The sequence below is a fragment of the Leucoraja erinacea genome, unplaced genomic scaffold (assembly GCF_028641065.1).
Source record: "Leucoraja erinacea ecotype New England unplaced genomic scaffold, Leri_hhj_1 Leri_267S, whole genome shotgun sequence".
Taxonomy (NCBI): Eukaryota; Metazoa; Chordata; class Chondrichthyes; order Rajiformes; family Rajidae; genus Leucoraja; species Leucoraja erinaceus.
The window spans coordinates 85,364-105,000 of record NW_026576168.1 but is presented as its reverse complement, the minus strand read 5'-3'; the positions used below and the strand labels follow the sequence as shown (position 1 = coordinate 105,000).

Here is a 19,637-nt window from a genome sequence, read left to right as displayed (position 1 = left end):
AGGGGAGAGGAGAGGGAGGAGAGAGGAGGGAGGAGAGAGAGGGGGAGAGAGAGAGAAGGGTGGAGGGAGGAAGAGGAGAGGAAGTGGGGGAGGGGAGATGAGGGGAGGGAGGAGAGCAGGGGAGGGAAGAGGAAGGGAGGGGACGGGAGATGGAGCAAGAAGCGGGAGAAAAGAGAAGGAGGGAAGAATGTAGGTGATGGGGTGCGGAGAGAATGGGAGAGGAGGAAAGGAGGGGAGGGGGAGAGGGGGAGAGAGATAGGGGGGGGGGGGGAGAGGGAGATAGAGGGGAGGGGGGGGGGAGGAGAGGGAGAAGGGGGAGAGGGAGGCGAGGGGGGTGAGGGAGGGAGAAGGGGGAAGGAGAGGGGGGAGAGGAGGGGGAGAGGGAGAGTGGATGAGGGCGGGATGAGGTAGTAGAGTGCCGGGGAGGGGGAGAGGAGGAGCGGGGAGGGGAGAGGAGAGAGTGGAAGAGAGGAGGGGATGAGCACGAATTGGGGAGGGGGAGATGAGCAGTGAAGAGAGGGGGAAGGGAGAGGAGGCGGGTAGAGGCCGATGGGAGGAGGGGTGCGGGGTGTGGAGGGTAGGAAGGGAGGAGGGGGCGGGAGGAGAGGATGTGGGGGTAGAGGGAGCGGGAAAGGGGGAGAGGAGGAGGAGGAGTAGGGAAGGTAGAAGAGGAAGGAAAGAGAGGATGGGTGGAGGAGAGGGAGAGGAGGGGAGGAGTGAGGAGGGGAGGAGAGGAGGGTGAGAAGGGGAATATTGAATAGGGGATGGGGCGTGATGAGGTGGTTGGTGGCGGGAGAGGGAGGGGAGAGAGGGGAAGTGGGGAGAGGAGGAGGTGAGGGGAGGTGGAGGTGAGGGGAGGTAGGGAGAGGAGGAGGTGAGGGGAGTGAGGAGGGGTTGGGGAGGAGAGGCTATAATACCATCATACAGCATCCACTGACAACACACCAACGCTTTTCAGACCCAAACCTTATATGACACGAGACGCTCTCTTCAACTGAATGTAAACTTCAGACTAATAACTAATTTTCAATCCCCTGCTTTGGCATGTAATTTATTAGTGACTTCTACAGTAAAAGCATTAATTACAGCCACTCTCTGCGTTGTACTGTCAATTCAAAGCCTTCTCTTGCGTATCTCGTGTTTCATTCCTCAGTGTTATCGGGGTGAGAAGGTAAGTTCTGCCGCGGCGTGATGTGAAGCTAAGAACTGCAGATGTCGTCTAAGAAGGAACTGCAGATGCTGGAAAATCGAAGGTACACAAAAAATGCTGGAGGAACTCCGCGGGTGCAGCAGCATCTATGGAGCGAAGGAAATAGGCAACGTTTCGGGCCCGAAACGTTGCCTATTTCCTTCGCTCCATAGATGCTGCTGCACCCGCTGAGTTTCTCCAGCATTTTTGTGTAACTGCAGATACATAGAAAATAGGTGCAGGAGTAGAGGCTATTCGGCCCTTCGAGCCTGCACCGCCATTCAATATGATCATGGCTGATCATCCAACTCAGTATCCTGTACCTGCCTTCTCTCCATACCGCCTGATCCCTTTAGCCACAAGGGCCACATCTAACTCCCTCTTAAATATAGCCAATGAACTGTGGCCTCAACTACCTTCTGTGGCAGATAGTTCCACAGATTCACCACTCTCTGTGTGAAAAACGTTTTTCTCATCTCGGTCCTAAAAGATTTCCCCTTTATCCTTAAACTGTGACCCCTTGTTCTGGACTTCCCCAACATCAGGAACAATCTTCCTGCATCTAGCCTGTCCAACCCCTTAAGAATTTTGTAAGTTTCTATAAGATCCCCCCTCAATCTTCCAAATTCTAGCGAGTTCTGCTGGTTGAATCTAAAGACAGGCACAAACGGCTGGAGTGATGGCTCCCGTTAAATACGATGCGGTTGGTACCTTTAAACAATTTTTTCCAGTCCCACCTGTTTATCTGATCACTCGCGCGTATTTGTGTTCATGCTACGTGTGGTCTGGGCCCGCAGTGGGTGATAGAATGGGACAGCATCTGCAGCCAGGGTCCAAACCACACGAGTTGAACTATCTGCAGCTCGCCTCGTTAATGGGACAACGTTTCTTTGGTGTATTTTAAAATCACTTTAATGTACCATCCCAGTCTAGTCCCTGCCTGCCTATTGTTTCAAACAGCCCTATAATCCCCACAGAAACCGTCATCTTTGAAACATAGAAAATAGATGTAGGAGTAGGCCATTCGGCCCTTCGAGCCTGCTCCGTCATTCAATATGATCATGGCTGATCATCCAACTCAGTATCCTGTACCTGCCTTCTCTCCATACCCCCTGATCCCTTTAGCCACAAGGGCCACATCTAAGTCCCTCTTAAATATAGCCAATGAACTGGCCTCAATGGTTACCTTCTGTGGCAGAGAATTCCACAGATTCACCACACCACTGTGTGAAAAATGTTTTTCTCATCTCGGTCCTAAAATATTTCCCCCTTATCCTTAAGCTGTGACCTCCTGTCCTGGACTTCCCCAACATCGGGAACAATCTTCCTGCATCTAGCCTGTCCAACCCCTTAAGAATGTTGTAGGTTTCTATAAGATCCCCCCTCAATCTTCTAAATTCTAACGAGTACAAGCCGAGTCTATGCAGTCTTTCTTCATATGAAAGTCCTGACATCCCAGGAATCAGTCTGGTGAACCTTCTCTGCACTCCCTCTATGGCAAGAATGTCCTTCCACAGATCAGGAGACCAAAACTGTACGCAATACTCCAGGTGTGGTCTCACCAAGACCCTGTACAGCCTGCAGTAGAACCTCCCTGCTCCTATACTCAAATCTTTGGCCTCCCATAAGGTCAGAAGTGATCGGAGCAGGATTGGGCCATTCGTCCCATCAAGATTTAAGAGGGAGTTAGATGTGGCCCTTGTGGCTAAAGTGACCAGGGGGTATGGAGAGAAGGCAGGAGCAGGATACTCCTGAGTTGGATGATCAGCCATGATCATATTGAATGGCGGTGCAGGGTTGAAGGGCCGAATGACCTACTCCTGCACCTATTTTCTATGTTTCAATGTAAGTCCACTCCGCCATCAGATATACTGGCTGATCTGCAGTATATCTCCCTCTTAACCTAATTCTCCTACCTTTTCCCCATAACCCCTGACACCCGTACTAATCAAGAATCTATCTCCCCTTGCCATATATATATATATCCATTGACTTGTGGCCTCCACAGCCTTCTGTGGCAAAGAATTCCACAGAGTCACCACCCTCTGAATAAAGATATTCCTCCTCATCGTTCTTTAATTCTGAAGCTGTGACCTCTAGTCCTAGACTCTCCCACTAGTGGGAACATCCTCTCCACATCCACTCTATCCAAGCCTATCGCACATCCACAGTTTCACCAATTGATTCTTGCTGCCTTCAATCCAGTCAAATTGTTGAAGGGAAAGGGGATGGGGCGGGATAGTTGAAGCAATGGGTGCACAAACTGGTGAGGCAGAGGGAATAGAGATGGGGGAGTGGGAGATGGGTTACAGATAGTTATGACAATAGACAATAAGTGCAGGAGTAGGCCATTCAGCCCTTCGAGCCAGCACTGCCATGATCATATCTGATCATCCCCAATCAGTACCCCATTCCTGCCTTCTCACCATATCCCCTGACACCGCTATTTTTAAGAGCCCTATCTAGCTCTCTCTTGAAACTGCAGAGAATTGTATTCGAAGGTACTGACCTGTGCTGAGCTTGACCATGTAGCAAGAGATAGCCGAGATGAAGATGATTGTGGCGGCTGTAAATAGTACACTGCTTGAGACTCTCAGTGGCTTATAACTTGAAGAGAGATCAATGTCGCAAAAACCTGGAGCTCAATGCTCTTAAGACAGTGGAATTGATTGTAGACCTTAGGATAGCTCCCACTCCCCTCATCCCTCTCACCATCAACAACACCACAGTCACATCTGTGGAGTCTTTTAAGTTCCTGGTGTGAGAAAAGGGTTTATAGGGATGGTTGAATTATACTAGAACTCTGAAAAATATAACTTAGAAAGAAATGAGCTTATCAGCAGAAGCCTGGGAATAAAGTAACATACAGAACAGAGAGAATCTCAAGGCCTTCAGCAGAAGGCTTGGGAGTCTTTGGGGAGCTGGTCCGAGACATCGGCTTTCTCGTGGGAATGTGGGCAGTCGAAAATGGGGCACAACCAGAGGATGAAATCATCTCCACTGTGCCTACGGCAGCACCTATTCTGAGGAAGCATTTGTCTCAAACCTGCCACACTGGGAACCATCACGATGGGGGGCTACCAATCTACAAAAAGGCCATCGCTAGAGCCAATGATGGTCCTCACCGTAGAGCCTCTCCATCATGATCTGGTTTGGCTCAGCCACCAAGCACGACACCTGGAGGCTGCAGCGAATCGTCCGATCAGCAGAGAAGGATATTATAACCATATAACAATTACAGCACGGAAACAGGCCATCTCGACCCTTCTAGTCCGTGCTGAACACATAATCTCCCCTAGTCCCATATACCTGCGCTCAGACCATAACCCTCCATTCCCTTCCCATCCATATAACTATCCAATTTATTTTTAAATGATAAAAACGGACCTGCCTCCACCACCTTCACTGGAAGCTCATTCCACACAGCTACCACTCTCTGAGTAAAGAAGCTCCCCTCATGTTACCCCTAAACTTCAGTCCCTTAATTCTCAAGTCATGTCCCCTTGTTTGAATCTTCCCTACTCTCAGTGGGAAAAGCTTTTCCACGTCAACTCTGTCTATCCCTCTCATCATTTTAAAAACCTCTATCAAGTCCCCCCTTAACCTTCTGCTCTCCAAAGAATAAAGCCCTAACTTGTTCAACCTTTCTCTGTAACTTAGTTGCTGAAACCCAGGCAACATTCTAGTAAATCTCCTCTGTACTCTCTCTATTTTGTTGACATCCTTCCTATAATTAGGCGACCAAAATTGAACACCATACTCCAGAATTGGCCTCACCAATGCCTTGTACAATTTTAACATAACATCCCAACTTCTATACTGAATGCTCTGATTTATAAAGGCCAGCACACCAAAAGCTTTCTTTACCACCCTATCTACATGAGATTCCACTTTCAGGGAACTGTGCAGTTATTCCCAGATCCCTCTGTTCACCTACATTCTTCATTGGCTGCAACCTTCCCTCCATTGACGAACTGTACACTGCAAGGGCCAGGAAGCGAGCGGGCAAGGTCATCTCTGACCCCTCTCACCCTGGCCACAAACACTTTGAATCACTGCCCTCCGGAAGGCGACCCCAGACTGTCAAAGCTGCCGCAGCCAGACATAAAAACAGCTTTTTTACCACGAGTAGTTGCTCGACTCAAGAACCAAAAATCTGTAGCCTGGTGTTTTATTTAATGCACATGTTTAATCAATAATCAGCATGTTGAAAATTTTCCTCGAGTATAAATTGGTCGGCATGGGTTTTTAACTCGTAGTGCAGTGGAGTGGGTTTGTTATGTAGTTACAGGCAGTCAAGGGCAACCGTAGGCAATCTCCTTCGCTGACCGGGCATTTTTCTTGGCTCATTGGAGTTTTCAGGACCAAGGAAAACCGAGCGGTTGGTTAAATGCCCGCTAAACTTTATTATGTTGTCTGACTTCTTAAAAGTGTCTCCACTCCTTCTCCCCCTTCTCTCCCTTCCTCGCCCCCCTGCGCTCTCTAAAGGATTTACTGTACACTGTGCAGCTGTCTTTTACCTTCCTCTTCATCGCGAGTGTGAATTTCAGACAGCACTCCCCCGCTTTCCCTGGCCCCCGCCTTTGCGACGCGTTTGTGTGTGTGTGTGTGCGGTCGGTCGATCCAGCTTGCGGCTTCATCGCTGACGGTCGATCCAGCTCGATGATTTCAAGGCGACTGCCCTCAAGCTTGAAGGTCGAAGATACTCTTCTGAACTCGCAGATTAGGTCACCGCAGTGGGACAGCCCCATGACTGGTTCCGCACTCACGGGCCCCGGGCTGTCTATCCCCGCAGTCGGGGGCGATGGTGGGAGGGAGGAAGCGGGTGTGGGTACCGGTGCAGTGCGGTGGAGGGACCAAACTGCTCCCAACTCTGTTGCCGGATTTTTGTCGCCGTGTGTCCGCTGCCCGGAGCCATGGCCCCGCTCAACCCGGTCCCGCATGTGTGGGCGCTGCCGACCCACAGCCCATGACAATGTGGCTGCAGAGGGGGGGGGGGGGGGGAGGAAGAGTGGGGGCTGCCCCGAGGGATGCGCACCTTCCGCCACTTACACCTTAATGTTTGGGATCAGAGCAAAGATACGAGAGCATTTGGCTCAGAGCGTTCATCCACAATTATTTACAGCGCACAAATTGACCATTTCGGCAGTTTATAACAGGTCAGAAAGTATGCGATTTGTGTATTAAGTGTATGCCGGAGGCTGCCATGTCCTCCACATGGATTGAGCTGCTTTGTACGTCGCGCCCTTTGACCCGATGACCTTATGTGCAACCCCCCCTATATTTTCACAAAAGTATTTCTGTCCCATTGACGGACGCGTTGAAATGAACGGATCAACAGACAGCTCCGATTTCAGTTGCTGTTTATTTCACTTCTCCCCACATTTACATTCCCCGTTTTATTTCCGCGCTCACTGCGGTTTCACGACACGGAATATGGGGATTAAATGGGGCCTGTGCAGCGCCGGGCTGTTGTCCACCGGGTTTCTGCCACTCAGCCCCGCTTCTGACGCCGTTCCCGGGACCCGACTCTTTTTACACACCCGGAGCAGAACCGGAGCAGACTCTCAGCCACTGGGCTTCGTCCCTCGTCCAGAAGTAAGGATAAAGTTTTTCCGTGAATTTATTCCCGGCGAAGGTGTGGAGATGGGACTTGGTGTCCGCGTCATAAAATGCAACTGTCCCGGACTCGTAACCGAGATAAACTCCCACCTTCCCAGGGATGGAACGGGCAGGGAGATGGGATGGAGGGGAGGTGAGTGCATCGAACTCGTCATCCCACCGCCCGATGCTCCAGACTCCAGTCTCCGGGGTCAGGTCGTCCTCTCCTTTCCTCTCCACAGACTCTGCGGCGACTCCCAGACTCCAGCCACGACTCCCCGCCACCTCCACCTCCCAGTAATGTCTCCCCGATGTGAATCCCTCCAATCCCAGGACACACAGACTGTCTGTAAACCTCTTCCCGGTGTCAGGGAGACTCCTCTCGGTCCGAATCCCTCTCACCCTCTTCCGATCCTCGGACACCTCGAGCCTCGGATGCGCTGTTTCCACATCCAGGGTGACGGAGACTGGGGGGGGGGAGAAACATAGAAACATAGAAAATAGGTGCAGGAGTAGAGGCCATTCGGCCCTTCGAGCCTGCACCACCATTCAATATGATCATGGCTGATCATCCAACTCAGTATCCCATCCCTGCCTTCTCTCCATACCCCCTGATCCCTTTAGCCACATCTAATGCCCTCTTAAATATAGCCAGTGAACTGGCCTCAACTACCTTCTGTGGCACAGAATTCCAGAGAACCGTATTATTCTACACCTCGTTTGTGAAATTGCAATGCCTCTTAGATGTTTTGATTACATCTGATTCCACCACCTTCTCTGGCAAAATATTCCATATATCAACCATTTTGTGTGTGTGTGTGTGTGTGTGAAGAAAACTCGCCACTCAGATCCACTTTAAAACTGCATCCTTGTGTTAAACCTGCTCCCTCCAGTTTTCATATCTCTGTATGAACATAATGTTCCGAAGATTTAGCCTCTATCCTGCTGCAGATTTCAACCTCCTTCCTCGCTATCCATAACATTTCCCTTACTCCACAACTTACTAGTCACATCTCCAACATTCGAATCCAAGCCGTGAAAACATCAAATAAACAGCAAAGGTTGTAGCACCGATCTCTGCTGCACACCACCCGTCACCCAACCTCCAAGCAGCTCAATCATAGAAACATAGGTGCAGGAGTAGGCCATTCGGCCCTTCGAGCCTGCACTGCCATTCAATATGATCACGGCTGATCATCCAACTCAGTATCCCATCCTTGCCTTCTCTCCATACCCTGATCCCTTTAGCCACAAGGGCCACATCTAACGCCCTCTTAAATATAGCCAATAAACTGTGGCCTCAACTACCTTCTGTGGCAGAGAACTCCAGATATTCACCACTCTCTGTGTGAAAAAGGTTTTTCTCATCTCGGTCCTAAAGGATTTCCCCCTTATCTTTAAGCTGTGACCCCTTGTCCTGGACTTCCCCAACATCGGGATCAATCTTCCTGCATCTAGCCTGTCCAACCCCTTAAGAATTTTGTAAGTTTCTATAAGACCCCCCCTCAATCTTCTAAATTCTAGCGAGTACAAGCCGAAAATCTCTCGTTCATCATCACTATCCACATTTGTTATACCCCGTCCGCAGGGACCATCCTCTCTCGTTCCTGGTAACCCGCAAAATTCCCCCGGTGAAAAGATGTTGGAGTGAAATCCCGGGCAAGGGTTCAGTTGTCCGCCCGCCTGTGTCTGAGGCAGAGTGGCTTCTCCCCGGTACAGAGAAGGTTCACCAGACTGATTCCTGGGATGTCAGGACTTTCATATGAAAAAAGACTGGATAGACTCGGCTTGAGCTCGCTAGAATTCAGAAGATTGAGGGGGGATCTTATAGAAACTTACAAAATTCTTAAGGGGTTGGACAGGCTAGATGCAGGAAGATTGTTCCCGATGTTGGGGAAGTCCAGAACAAGGGGTCACAGTTTAAGGATAAGGGGGATAATCTTTTAGGACTGAGATGAGAAAATCATTTTTCACACAGAGAGCGGTGAATCTGTGGAATTCTCTGCCACAGAAGGTAGTTGAGGCCAGTTCATTGGCTATATTTAAGAGGGAGTTAGATGTGCTTCCAGTGAAGGTGGTGGAGGCAGGTTCGTTTTTATCATTTAAAAATAAATTGGAGGGAATGGAGGGTTATGGTCCACAGTATTCATTTGTGCGGCACGGATATTTAAGATGGCCTGTTTCCGTGGGAGTTAGATATGGTGGCCCTTGTGGCTAAAGGGATCAGGGGGTATGGAGAGAAGGCAGGGATGGGAAACTGAGTTGTGGGCAAATGGGATTTTTTTGGCTGGGAAAAAAGGTGGACATGAGCGCGATGGGCCGAATGGCCCGACTCTGTAATGTACAACCATGGCACCAAGAGCACTGAATCACTGTTTATCCACAGCCACCAGTGCAGGGAATTCCAAAGGTTACCCAGTCTCTGTGTGCAGTAATGTCTCCTTGTCTCTGTCCTAAATGGTGCAGCTCACATTCAGAGGGTTTCCGCTGGCTCCAGACCCCCTCAGACAGGGGAAACATCCTCCCTGCATCCAGCCCACTGAGCCCTGTAAGGACTTTGTGTTTCACTGAATTCTCCTCTAATACACCTGAACCCTCGAGTACACAGGCCTAGTCTACGCAATTTCACCCAGCACAGCAAACCTATTCTCCCAGGAACAAGGATCTGTTCAAATGCAAACAATCTTTGCTTTGTTTTTGTGATACTTCCCCCAGAGTCCATTAATACCATTAATCTTCACATATAAGTATTGCATAAAGATGTCTTAAAAAAGAACAATGGAAAAGGTATTAGTTTTACCTCGTTTGATGAGATTAGTTCTTTCCCTCAATGCCACATTATAGAAAAGGGTGCGATCATACTTTTCAATGGGCAATGCACCATCTACCACCAACATTGGTTTGGTTTCATCACTAACCCTGCAAATATTTAACAGCTGGTTAGAAACTGAGCAGTAGCTGTTTTTTTTGAGCTGTACTATATAAACATACATTGCTTCAATCAAAAGCATGTCCTACCTGCTCTTGCGACCAGCTTCCTCCTGAAATAAATAAAATACAGATCTCAATAGACTGAGTGGATCGGAATGATCCCGACGGTGGGTATTTCACCCAATTGTTATTAAAGACACCCTCTGCTAATTCCCATTTCCCAACTCCTTGCCGCTGTCACAGACAGAAAATGGATATTGTCGTAGAGATATCGAACACAGTTTAAGAATAAGGGGAAGGCCACTTAGAATGGAGATGAGGAAAAACATTTTCACCCATAGAGTTGTGAAGCTGTGGAATTATTTGCCTCAGAAGGCAGTGGAGGCCAATTCTCTGGATGCTTTCAAGAATAAGTTAGGTCTTTATTCTCTGGAGCGCAGAAGGTTAAGGGGGGACTTGATAGAGGTCTTTAAAACGATGAGAGGGATAGACAGAGTTGATGTGGACAAGCTTTTCCCTTTGAGAATAGGGAAGATTCAAACAAGAGGACATGACTTCAGAATTAAGGGACAGAAGTTTAGGGGTAATATGAGGGGGAACTTCTTTACGCAGAGTGGTAGCGGTGTGGAATGAGCTCCCAGTGGAAGTGGTGGAGGCAGGTTCATTGGTATCATTTAAAAATAAATTGGATAGGCATATGGATGAGAAGGGAATGGAGGGTTATGGTATGAGTGCAGGCAGGTGGGACTAAGGGGAAAAAAAAAATTGTTCGGCACGGACTTGAAGGGCCGAGATGGCCTGTTTCCGTGCTGTAATTGTTATATAGTTATATGGTTAAGAGAGATTTAGATAGAGTCCTTAAAGATAGCGGAGTCAGGGGATATAGCAAGAAGGCGGGTACGAGGTACTGATTGTGGATGATAAGCCATGATCATATTGAATGGCGATACTGGTGTGAAGGGCCGAATGGCCTACTCCTGCACCTATTGTCTATTATTGTAATATGTCACAGATAAATGGGATGGAACATTTTAAGATCAGCGGCAGATTTAAATGTGTGGGGGTTGGAAATATTGTCACTACTTGTGGGGAGAAGAAAAATAAAACCTGAAATGTATGATGGCCTTTAATAAATTCTACAAGAATAACAGTAAAAAGAATGTGGAACTCACAGGGTGGCCTGAAGACAATATTGCAGATGAATTTAAGTTGAAGTAGGATAAATACATGAGGTTTCCTGGAATTTGGGGCATTATTGTCGGATGTGGTGAGTAGATGGAACATTGACCCAGAACTGAATTCCTGGTAAATGCAGCATTTATTTCAGAAATTTAACCCACCATTTTGTGACTGTGCACTTTCACTTCGCCAACTGTAGTGTAACCCCTCACCTTCAGAAATATCACACCGTCCTTGTGGTCTATCTGTCCCTGTAATTTTGAGAGTTCCTCCTGAATGGAATTTAAATTCTCTTGAATCTCTTGAAGATTTTTCTCCATTGTTTTTACAATCTTCTCCTCTTCTTCCCGGACATCTCCGAGTAACCGCTGCTCTTTCTCAGTGAGAATCTGGTGCAGTTCAGCAAACTGGGATGTGATCAGTGACTGAAGGTTGCGCGACTCTTCCTGTCAGATGAAAGATGAGAATCGATATATTACGTCACTTTCGAGTGAAATATGCCCTACAGAAATATGCCATCTGCCCAACATGATTATGCCGGGCTCTGTACGTATCTACACTAATCCCATTTACATGTGTTTAATCCATAGCTTTGGCAATTCAAGAGCTCGTCTTGATAATTCTGAAATATTATGCGAAAGTAACGTACAATTACATCATTCCCATTTCCCCATTACAATTCCCTGCAATTCATTTCATGTTCCTCAGTGGGCAGAACCAGGTCACCAGAACTAGCAGACAGCAGCACCATTTAGAATGACAGACTTCATAGATTCATACAGCAAGGCATGTTAGATACCGACCAAGATCTACGCTATTTCCAATTGTCCGCATTTGGCCAAGATAGTTCTCAAACCTTTCTCTCCACAAATTTGTTTGAATATGTGTTAAATGTTATTACGGTACCCGACTCAACTACCTCATCTATCTCCTCCAGCCTCATCTGTTGCATCTGCTGCCCTAGATGTCAGCTGATCTATATCAGTGAGACCAAGCGGAGGTTGGGCGATCGTTTCGCTGAACACCTCCGCTCGGTCCGCAATAACCAACCTGACCTCCCGGTGGCTCAGCACTTCAACTCCCCCCCCATTCCCAATCCGACCTCCCTGTCCTGGGCCTCCTCCATGGCCAGAGCGAGCAACACCGGAAATTGGAGGAACAGCACCTCATATGGGGAGTCTGCATCATGGGGTCATGAACAATGAATTCTCCCAATTTTGTTAGCCCCTGCTGTCTCCTCCCCTTCCGATCTCTCCCTCAGCCATCGGGCTCCTCCTCCTCCTCCTTCATCCTTTCTTCTCCCCGCCCCCCCCCTCGGTCACTGAAGAAGGGTTTTGGCCCGAAACGTCACCTATTTCCTTCGCTCCATAGATGCTGCTGCACCCGCTGAGTTTTTCCAGCATTTTTGTGTACCTACCTCATCTGGCAGCTCGTTCCATGTACCCACTTCCACAGTTGTCCTTCACGTTCATTTTAAATCTTTTCCCTCTCACCTAAAACCAAAACCCCGACATTCTCGATCCCCCTACTAAGGGTAAAAGACTGACCATCCAACGTATCATTTCGTTTCATGATAGTATACGCCAGCCACCGACCATTTAGACCTTCAGCCCAGAGACATTAGGTTAGACGAACTAGGTACCAATGTCTGACTATGGGAGTGTGTAGGGGGTCACCTGAAATAAATGGAATTGGGACCCTGCCAGTTACCACCCACTGCGTGTAGATCTGGGGAACCCCCCAAGTGGCCAAAATATGGGCGTTAAATAGATAAGTGAGGTACCACTTAAACCCACTACCCACTATGATCAAGAAGGCTCATCAGCGTCTCTTCTGCCTGAGAAGACTGAAGAAGGTCCATCTGTCTCCTCAGATCCTGGTGAACTTCTACCGCTGCACCATCGAGAGCATCCTTACCAACTGCATCACAGTATGGTATGGCAACTGCTCTGTCTCCGACCGGAAGGCATTGCAGAGGGTGGTGAAAATTGCCCAACGCATCACCGGTTCCACGCTGCCCTCCATTGAGTCTGTCCAAAGCAAGCGCTGTCTGCGGAGGGCGCTCAGCATCGCCAAGGACTGCTCTCACCCCAACCATGGACTGTTTACCCTCCTACCATCCGGGAGGCGCTACAGGTCTCTCCGTTGCCGAACCAGCAGGTCGAGGAACAGCTTCTTTCCGGCGGCTGTCACCCTACTCAACAACGTACCTCGGTGACTGCCAATCACCCCCCCCCCCCCCCCCCCGGACACTTATTATTTTTTTTTTAATTCAAATCGTTTGCTATGTCGCTCTGCAAGGGAGATGCTAAATGCATTTCGTTGTCTCTGTACTGTACACTGACAATGACAATTAAATTGAATCTGAATCTGAATCTACCATGGTGTGCTCACTGCCACGCCTATATCAACACAAACGGCAGACATTTTTCACACTCCAAAAGGCCTGCCAGACCCCCCACAAAGGGCCTAAAAATGGGCTGGCATATAGAGGAGCAAGGTACCACTCAAAAATAATGCCAAATGAACAAGTTGAGTTCATAGAGTCCAAAATGGGTTACACCAGACAAATAGTCCGCTGCACTACAGGTACCAGACTCCCGAAAAATGTATACCCTAGACCAGTGGTTCTCAAATGGGGGTACGCGTACCCCTGGGGGTACGTGAAGGCACTCCAGGGGGTACGTGAGATTTTAAAATATAGGCCTACATATATTTAAAAAGTAGCATCCATGCAAAAATCCTTTAAAAATAATTATTTAATAAATATTTCAGGAAAATATAAGTATGTTCATAAAATGAATTTTATATTCAGTAGGCTATTCAATTTCATTATCCTAAAAACCCAGAGTCTTCCCCCATTCCAGGATGGTTCGACCCAACCTGTCATATGCCACTCGGCATCACCTGTCAATCACAACTCAAACGATGGAGTCTTGGTTGAAGCCTAGCAGCAATTATTTTGAGAACACGGAGGGACAAGTGGCAAAGAAGGCCAAACCAGAGCCGGAAAAATTCCGGCTGTATCGTGAAGATTATGTTTTAATTGGATTTACGTCCACAAGTTGCAACCCACCCAAGGCACTGTGTTTTTTCTGTGGGGAGAAATTAGCTAACAGTAGCATGAAGCCAGCACTTCTGCAGCATCACTGATGGCACAGTGCTCTGTTTTAAGTCTTTTTTTTTCAACCAAAAATGCTTTGCGCTGGTTAGGGGGTACTTGGCTGAAAAAATATTTCACAGGGGGTACATCACTGAAAAAAGGTTGAGAACCACTTCCTTAGACCATGCTGTCCAACTAGGCCAGCCTAGATATTGTGGGTCCCAGCCAAAACCAAGCTGAAATGATCTACACAGCTTGGGGGATATAGAATTACCTATGACAGCACAATTATCCACTGCCTTGGGTGTACCAGACACCCTAAATGGCCCCTTGGACCAATCTAGGCTAGCCTAGATATTAAAGGTACCAGCTAAAATGAAATGTAGATGATCAATAACAGCCTAGGAAATACAAAATGACCCATGCCAGACAGATAACCCATTGCCTTGGCCTTACCAGACCCTCCCCTCCCCCCATAATGAAGAAAGACTGCATAGGCTTGTACTCGCAAGAATTTAGAAGATTGAGGGGGGACCTTATTGAAACTTACAAAATTCTTAAGGGGTTGGACAGGCTAGGTGCAGGAAGATTATTCCCAATGTTGGGGAAGTCCAGAACAAGGGGTCACAGTTTAAGGATAAGGGGAAAGTCTTTTAGTACCGAGAGGAGAAAAACATTTTTCACGCAGAGAATGGTGAATCTGTGGAATTCTCTGCCACATAAGGTAGTTGAGGCCACAGTTCATTGGCTATATTTAAGAGGGAGTTAGATGTGGCCCTTGCGGCAAAAGCGATCAGGGGGTATGGAGAGAAGGCAGGTACGGGATACTGAGTTGGATGATCAGCCATGATCATATTGAATGGCTGTGCAGGCTCAAAGGACCGAATGGCCTACTCCTGCACATATTTTCTATGTTTCTAATAGGTCCTTGGGCCCAAGTAGGCTAGTCTAGGTATTAAAGATACGAGCTGAACCAGGTTTATATGATCAACCACAACCTTCGGCTAGTGAATACAAAGTGACTCATGTCAGAAAATCAACCACTTTATCGACCATTTCCACAACAACCCATTTCAATGAGAAAAGCGGGGACATGAGGTTAATAGGAGGTACAAACTGTTGGAGTGTCCCATTTGGTTTTCTATATTTGGCTGAATGCAATGACAAGCTCTCCTTAGCTGCAGCCAAACAATATATCAATATCAGATTAAATTGAAGTTTTTGCAGTCAAGAATCACTGTTTAAGGCTGTTTGAGGCAAGTTGTTTTACTTTGCGACATCATTCTAGTTTGCTGTTATAATGCAGGGATATAATGCATGATTCAGTTATAGTGTTCAGTTGATAACTTACGTTAAAACCAATGCCATGGGGCAGTGCCATACCCAGAGCACATGGTACATGGCCTGCAGAGAGGTACAATGACCGACACGTGGTTAGGATCAAGTATTAGCAAATGCATATAAAAGCCCAGCGGAATTTGTGCAATTAACTATGCTATATAGGCCTAAGTACAATTTAACCTGGAACATGATGTTATTTGATGGTGATTTATCTTAAATAGGAATGGACTCTAATTTAATTCATCAGACTGCTGTGCTCCAGGGAGTAATGTCCTTGGCTGCTCAACCTCTCCCAAGAATTGTGGTCCTCGATTACTGAGTTCTATAGAGGTGCCAAATTACTGCACACATCACAGGGATGAAATCTACACAAAAACATTAAATCGATAGCACAAAGCCTCACCTGAACTCCAGAAATGCTCTCTTTCTGTTCCTGCTCCGTTTTCTGGATCTCTGATTCCTTTTTTGTAAGAGAATCAAAAGAAGATTTCACCTGTTCCTGGGGTTGGGTTTCAGATCAGAGAACAAAAAATGTCAGACAATAAACAAAAGATTATACAATGATGTGATCAAAAGTGATTTGGTTTTACCTTGTAGAATTCAATTGCTTCTTCTATCAGCATTAAGCTGTGAGACCCGTGTTCCCCCGCAGTTGTGCAAATCAAACAGATCAGTTTCTTGTCAGTTTCACAAAACAGCTTCAGTTCTTCCTGATGTTCCTCGCACTGAAGTTTGCTTTTCTTCGCGTTGAGATTCGGGCTCAGTGTTCGAGCTTTCATGGACAGTCTAACCAAGGCCCGATTCACCCTGAGGGTGCGGTTTGCAGATTCCTCTCTGCATTCCGGGCAGGAGTTTCTCCCCTCCCTGTCCCAACTCTGTGTGATGCAGGAGCGGCAGAAGTTGTGCCCGCAGTCCAGCGCCACCGGGTCGGTGAAGAAATGCAGGCAGATGGGACAAACTACCTCCTCGGTCCAACTCTCCACCTGGTCGTTCGCAGCCATTTTATCTGCAGCCCGCCCTGTAAGATGCAAAATGTTTTCAATCACGTCGCGGTTCTGAACCCCTCCAGTACCGCGAGTGCCCACCGCGCACGCTGCCGTCCCGGGCAATGAATGCTATTTGGCTGCAAATGTGAAGGTGTCCTATCCACTTCCAACTAGTCACACACGAGGGAGGGGCCAGTTAGACATTAAACCATCTTTGCATTAAACTGCTATCCGACTTTGTTGTGGGTCCCAGCACACATTGGTGTGCTAGGAAATAAAAAAGTGGATAAATTTAGCAAAAGAGGCCGTTAAAAAAGAGAACATAGAGGTAAACCTACAATTATCCAAATCTGAAGGAAGACACATTGTGTGGAAGAAAATAAATCAGGAATGGCAACAATACTGGGAACAGGAGACAAAGGGGAGACACCTCTATTCGCTACAAAACAGAGTGGGCATTACAGCAAGAAGAGGGGGGAACAGGAGAGAACAGGTAGTATTAGCAAGATTGAGGATAGGACACACCCACCTGAACAGCACATTAAAAATGTTGGGAAAACACCCTACTGGGCTGTGTGAGGAATGCCATCAGCCGGAAACAGTTCAGCATGCCCTAGTTGCATGTAGAAGATATGCAACAGAAAGAAGAGTTTTGATCAATGAAATGAAGAAAATTGGAATGACAGATATATCAGAAAAGAACATTCTAGAGTATGGAGGGGAAGGAAAAGGAGTAAATTTGTTGTTTAATTTCTTGAGGGCCTCTGGCCTTATAAAAAGGATATAAAGTAAAGACATGAGGACTGTGGAGTGAAGCCAGAAGGTGGCAGCAATGCAACATTGTGGATGCCGGCTGCCGTAAAACTCCAAAGAAGAAGAAGAAGAAGAAGAAGAAGAAACTGCTATCCGCCCGCCCTCGGGCTCCTCCTCCTCCCCTTTTCCTTCCTTCTCCCCCCCCCCCCCCCACCCCCCATCAGTCTGAAGAAGGATTTCGGCCCGAAACGTCGCCTATTTCCTTCGCTCCGTAGATGCTGCTGCACCCGCTGAGTTTCTCCAGCAATTTTGTGTACCTTAGACATTAAACTGGCCTGAATATAGACGAAAGTTGAGAAAGGGGCTTGGGAAAGAAATAAGGCTGGGCAGAAAGAGCCGGGAACTGGCGCAAAGGAAGCACCCGCTGGGCAGTGGAACCCAAAGATCAGTGGAACCCAGAGCTCTGCTATAGGATCTTTGGTGGAACCCGCCGCCCGCATCTCCGTTCACAGCCCGGGGGTCAGCATGGACGGAGACCTCCCTCCGCCCTTATTTTAATCCACAACAATGCCCCTGTCGCTCATGCAGCAGTCTTCGGGGCAATGTAAGGTGCACAAAAATGCTGGAGAAACTCAGCGGGTGCAACAGCATCTATGGAGCGAAGGAAATAGGCAATGTTTTGGGCCGAAACCCTTCTTCATACTGATGGGGGGCAATCTATGCGTGTAACATAGAAAATAGGTGCAGGAGTAGGCCACTCGGCCCTTCGAGCCTGCACCGCCATTCTATATGATCATGGCTGATCATCCAACTCAGTATCCTGTACCTGCCTTCTCTCCATACCCCCTGATCCCTTTAGCCACAAGGGCCACATCGAACTCCCTCTTAAATATAGCCAATGAACTGTGGCCTCAACTACCTTCTGTGGCAGAGAGTTCCACAGATTAACCACTCTCTGTGTAAAAAATGATTTTATCATCTCGGTCCTAAAAGACTTCCCTTTTATCCTTAAACTGTGATCCCAAGTTCTGGACTTCCCTAACATCGGGAATAATCTTCCTGCATCTAGCCTGTCCAACCCCTTAAGAATTTTGTAAGTTTCTATAAGATCCCCCCTCAATCTTCTAAATTATAGCGAGTACAATAATAATAATAATAAATTTTATTTATGGGCGCCTTTCAAGAGTCTCACCTAAGTACAAGCCAAGTTTATCCAGTCTTTCTTCATATGAAAGTCCTGCCATCCCAGGAATCTTCCTTGTTTCAGTCGCCGCCAGACCCCTCCCTCACATCTCTCTCAGGTACATCATGTCTGTATCGGCGCTGCTTCCTGCTCTAGTTCACCGCTTTAACGCTTCATCTCCCTCACTGCCAGTTTCCAACCAGCACCCACTTTCCTCTGCTCGAGCCCCGACTCCTCCCTTCGCTTTCACGCCGTCTCGATCTCCGCTTCACAGAAAACGCGAGTGGCCAAAGTCTATTCCAAGGCCGCGGATGCCATCCGCTACTTCGTTTATCCACTGCCCCTGTGTACGCATCGGAAATTGAATATTCCCTCCAAGATCGAGTGGTTACAGCAACAACTAAGTTCAGGAATAGCTACTTCCCCACAGCCATCAGGCTATTAGAACACAGAAACATAGACAATAGGTGCAGGAGTAGGGGCCATTCGGCCCTTCGAGCCTGCACCGCCATTCAATATGATCATGGCTGATCATACAACTCAGTATCCTGTACCTGCCTTCTCGCCATACCCCCTGATCCCTTTAGCCACAAGGGCCACATCAAAAGAGACAACTTCAAATACAGACAACTTCAAATGATCATATCTGAAATAGACCTCGACCTCAAATTGAACTGGAAACAGACAAACAGTGACTTTACCAGGACTGGTGTCTAGCTAGCTAGCTAGCCCAGCTGTCAAGGTTGGGGGGGCCCAGGTTAGATGTATTGGTGTATCATGTATGGTGGATTTCTGACTGAAAAGCCCTGCTTCTCGGCCGGGTCTGGCCACTCACACACAACTCACTCACTCACTCACACTCACACTCACTCACACTCACTTACAGATAGCCGTGTTTAAACCGTCTCTAGTTGTCTCATACACAGACTTTGTCTGCAATTGTAATCTTGTATTTGTCACATCAGCTTGGATTATGACAGGGAGTGAGGACACATGGGGGGGGGGGGGGGGGGGGGGGGAAGACAGTGAGAGAGAGGGGGAGGGGGGGGGAGGGGGGGAGGGTGAGGGGGAGAGGAGAGAGAGAGAGGAGAGAGAGTTACAGAGAAAGAGGGAGGCAGGGAGAGAGGGTGACAGGTATAGCAAGCTGCTTTTAAGCTTAAATACATCTGCTGACTTGATACAGACATGGCGGACTGGTCTGTGGACTTTTTTGGGGCCTTGTGCCAGAGTAAAAGCATTTCTGTCTAGGCTAGTCTAGGCTGCAAAATGCAATTTTTGGCCTTTAGCAAGGTGTAGCTAGCTAGGGAAGGTGTACACCAGGCTCCTGGACTCTCACCTCTCTCTCTCTCTCTCTCTCTCTCTCTCTCTCTC

At 47.8% G+C, this 19,637-nt stretch overlaps 1 protein-coding gene across 2 annotated transcripts; it reads right to left on the bottom strand.

Moving 5' to 3' along the window:
* Positions 1–6,540: 6,540 nt before the first annotated feature.
* On the bottom strand, positions 6,541–16,887 carry LOC129693351 (zinc-binding protein A33-like). Of its 2 annotated transcripts, none has more exons than XM_055630194.1 (7): positions 16,860–16,887; positions 15,935–16,362; positions 15,748–15,843; positions 11,113–11,346; positions 9,809–9,831; positions 9,591–9,709; positions 6,541–7,257 (listed from the first exon to the last, which is right to left on the bottom strand). In XM_055630194.1, the coding sequence occupies exons 1-7, from the start codon at positions 16,870–16,872 to the stop codon at positions 6,725–6,727; spliced, it is 1,446 nt and encodes a 481-aa protein (XP_055486169.1). In that variant the 5' UTR covers positions 16,873–16,887; the 3' UTR covers positions 6,541–6,724. The 2 variants fall into 2 exon arrangements, with proteins under 2 accessions (XP_055486169.1, XP_055486168.1); XM_055630193.1 differs by lacking the exon at positions 16,860–16,887 and adding an exon at positions 16,669–16,843.
* Between the last annotated feature and the right edge of the window lie 2,750 nt (positions 16,888–19,637).

Coding starts and splice junctions, on each gene's coding strand:
- LOC129693351 (XM_055630193.1), bottom strand. CDS start 16,696: ATGTGTCTTCCTTCAGATTTGGATAATT. Junction 15,844..15,934: donor AAGCAATTGAATTCTACAAG/GTAAAACCAAAT, acceptor ACCCAACCCCAG/GAACAGGTGAAATCTTCTTT. Junction 9,832..11,112: donor ACGGTGTGATATTTCTGAAG/GTGAGGGGTTAC, acceptor TATTTATTTCAG/GAGGAAGCTGGTCGCAAGAG.